This window comes from Gracilinanus agilis, chromosome 6, assembly GCF_016433145.1.
Source record: "Gracilinanus agilis isolate LMUSP501 chromosome 6, AgileGrace, whole genome shotgun sequence".
NCBI classification, from domain to species: Eukaryota; Metazoa; Chordata; class Mammalia; order Didelphimorphia; family Didelphidae; genus Gracilinanus; species Gracilinanus agilis.
In genome coordinates this window covers 28,734,867-28,737,933 of record NC_058135.1, presented here as the reverse complement: position 1 = coordinate 28,737,933, position 3,067 = coordinate 28,734,867, and the positions used below count along the sequence as shown (strand labels likewise).

Sequence of the window (3,067 nt, the reverse complement as noted above, 5' to 3'; positions counted from 1 at the left end):
GCTTAGGGGGGCGGGGCGCAGAGGGCGTCCTACGAACTCCAGCCGTTGCCGCTCCCCTCCCCCTTCTTTTCCAGCCGCCACGTCAGGCCACGTCCCCGGGCATGCGCACGCCGGGGCCGCGCGGCGGTGGTTTCCGGGCTGTGCGGCTGCGGGCGGGCGGGCGGACTGGTCCGGGCCGGGTCCGGAGTTCAAGGGCCAGGCCTGGGAGTTGGGGAGAAAGTCTGGGACCAGGGTCTGAGTTGGGGCAGGGAGGAGCCTCGTCCTTTCGGAGCGAGCGGCAAGATGAATTTCTTTCGTGGGGTGATGGGGGGTCAGAGCACCGGACCCCAGCCCTCAGGGGCCGAGACGGTGAGAGCGAGCAGCGGGAGGAGGGGGGTGGGCCTTGGGGGGAAGGGGCCGCCCTTTGCTGCGTTGGCTGCCCCGCGGGCCGGGGGAGGAAGGCGGAGGGCTAGGGGTGTCTCGAGCCCGGTGGGCCCTCGGTGGGGGCGGGGCGAGAGTTAAAGCCCAGCTGTCCGAGGAACCCGGGGTCCACTCTGGGGGTGGGGGGCGGGGCGGCGTCTCGGGAGTCAGTTTCCTTTTACCTAGTGTCACTTGGACTGGCGCCACCTGTCTCAAGTCCGGCTGGCCCCGTCCTTCCTCCCTCCTCCCCTCTGTCTTGCTCTTCTCTACCCCTTGTGTCTGGGGTAACCCAGGGCGTCCTTCTCAGAGTCATGTCTAAAATAGTTTTACAGGTGTACTTATAGTACATAATATTTATACACACACGTGTCATCTATTCTGAAGTGTGCATCTTTTCAAAACCATGTTAAGTGTATAAATATACGAGGCCAATTAGGTTGTCTATACAGCTTGTGTGTAATTAACTCATGTAATATATAACACGAATATGGCTACATAGATATATTAGGTGTTGTCAGTAGCTCATATACATAATTAACAGTGTAATATATAACATACGTGCACATACATAGTCACACCCACACATGATTTTGTATATAACTGGTGTACATGTTTATATAGCATGTATTACATGCTTTCTATACTGCATGCATGTAATTGACATGCACTCACACATCACAAGCTACACACAGTGTATGTTATCTATGCAATTAACATCACATAACACATACTGTTAAATGTATACACACTGTTTTTATTAGCTACACTATATGTAACCAAACACATTTAACCTATATGTATATGCATGAAGTTACAATATACATATGGTTTTATGTGTGCTATTTTTATATTAAATATCCAGATTATATATAATTAATGCATTACATGCATACTACTATACATGTATATATAATTTATGTTATTTATGTTGTGTATTTATGCAGTTTATATGTAATCGACACAACATGTAACATGCACGTGGTCTTAATATACATAGTTTTATATTATCTACACAGCTTAAATTTAATTAACATAATATGTAACACATACAACTACACAGATTCACATGGTATGTGTGACATTTATGCATAATAAATATATGATATAGTATGCATACACATGCATTCATCTTCAGAACCTTGCTACTTGTTTGACCCAAGTGAACAAGTCACTTTATCTCTGCCTGCTTCAGGTTCCCCCATCTGTAAAGTGGGAACTGCCAGAGTTGTTGTAAGGATCCCAGCTTAATACTGGTACTTTTTAAATCTTAAACCTCCCTATATATGGTATGTATGGTATATTGACATCAAATGTGATTAGTTCAGAAATTGGGTGGGTGGGCAGGCAATCCACTTTGTTAAGAAGTGATTAATGGCTCTCTGTTTAATTTCAAGTCCTCTACTTCGTGGCCCAATCTACTTCTTCCACCTTTGTTTTCAAGAATGAAATGGCAAACCATACTTATTGCTGTTTTCTTTCCTTTTTTTTTTTAAAGTGAACTTGGTGGAGCATCAACAAATTATTCAATAAGCATTTTTTTAATTGCTTACTATGTGTCAGTGCTTAGTAAATAATAATGGGGACATAAAGAAGGATAACAGTCCCTGCTCTTAAGGTGCTTTTATATGCTAATGGCAGAAACAACAGGAAACATATAGGAACATTTCAATATTCAAAGAAGAAAGTGAATTTTTTGTGAAACAGAATTTTGATTCCTTCGTACTTTTTTCTTCATTTTCTTTTTTTTTCATTAATGAGCATTTAAAAATAATTTTTATTGATGCCTTTTGTTTTTATATCATAGTTTTCCCACATTATCCATATCCCCTCTCTCCCAGAGAGTATCCTATATAACAAATAGTATTTTTTAAAAACAAGAAAAAAAAATCTGCACAACTGATCATGCAATGTATAATGCCTGTGAATATCCCTCCTTCCACCACTTCTCCAAAGGGGTAGATTTGTTTATTTTTAGTTATTTTTTAAACCCTTGCCTTCCATCTTAGAATCAGTACTTTGTATTGGCTCCAAGGCAGAAGAGTGGTAAAGGCTTATGGGGGTTAATTGACTTGCTCAGGGTCACACAGCTAGGAAATGTCTGAGGTCAGATTTGAATGTAGTACTCCCATCTTTAGGATTTGCTCTTAATCAAAGGGGTGGATTTAAAGCAGTGATTCCCAAAGTGGGCACCACCGCCCTCTGGTGGGTGCTGCAGCTATCCAGGGGAGCAGTGATGGCCGCAGGTGCATTTATCTTTCCTATTAATTGCTATTAAAATTAAAAAACAATTTAATTTCCATGGGGCTAAGTAATATTTTTTTCTGCAATGGGGGCGGTAGGTCAGAAAAGTTTGGAACCACTGATTTAAAGAGTCCTCTCATCTCTTGAGTCCTGCTTGATCATCATAATTTTGGAATATACTAATCACTTTTTAGTGTTATAGAATTATATTTCTTTTTTGAACTAATGTGTTTTATTTTTATTTTTATTTTTTTTTAAACCCTTGTACTTCGGTGTATTGTCTCATAGGTGGAAGATTGGTAAGGGTGGGCAATAGGGGTCAAATGACTTGCCCAGGGTCACACAGCTGGGAAGTGGCTGAGGCCGGGTTTGAACCTAGGACCTCCTGTCTCTAGGCCTGACTCTCACTCCACTGAGCTACCCAGCT

General features: G+C 42.5%; 1 protein-coding gene across 1 annotated transcript in view; it reads left to right on the top strand.

Annotated features, from left to right (window-relative positions):
- Positions 1-267: 267 nt before the first annotated feature.
- Positions 268-3,067, top strand: part of USO1 (USO1 vesicle transport factor) — an 85,792-nt gene continuing 82,992 nt past the window's right edge. Inside the window, exon 1 of the mRNA XM_044681344.1 lies at positions 268-348. Coding sequence (XP_044537279.1) covers positions 283-348 — 66 coding nt within the window. The 5' untranslated portion in view covers positions 268-282. The remainder of the gene's footprint in view (positions 349-3,067) is intronic.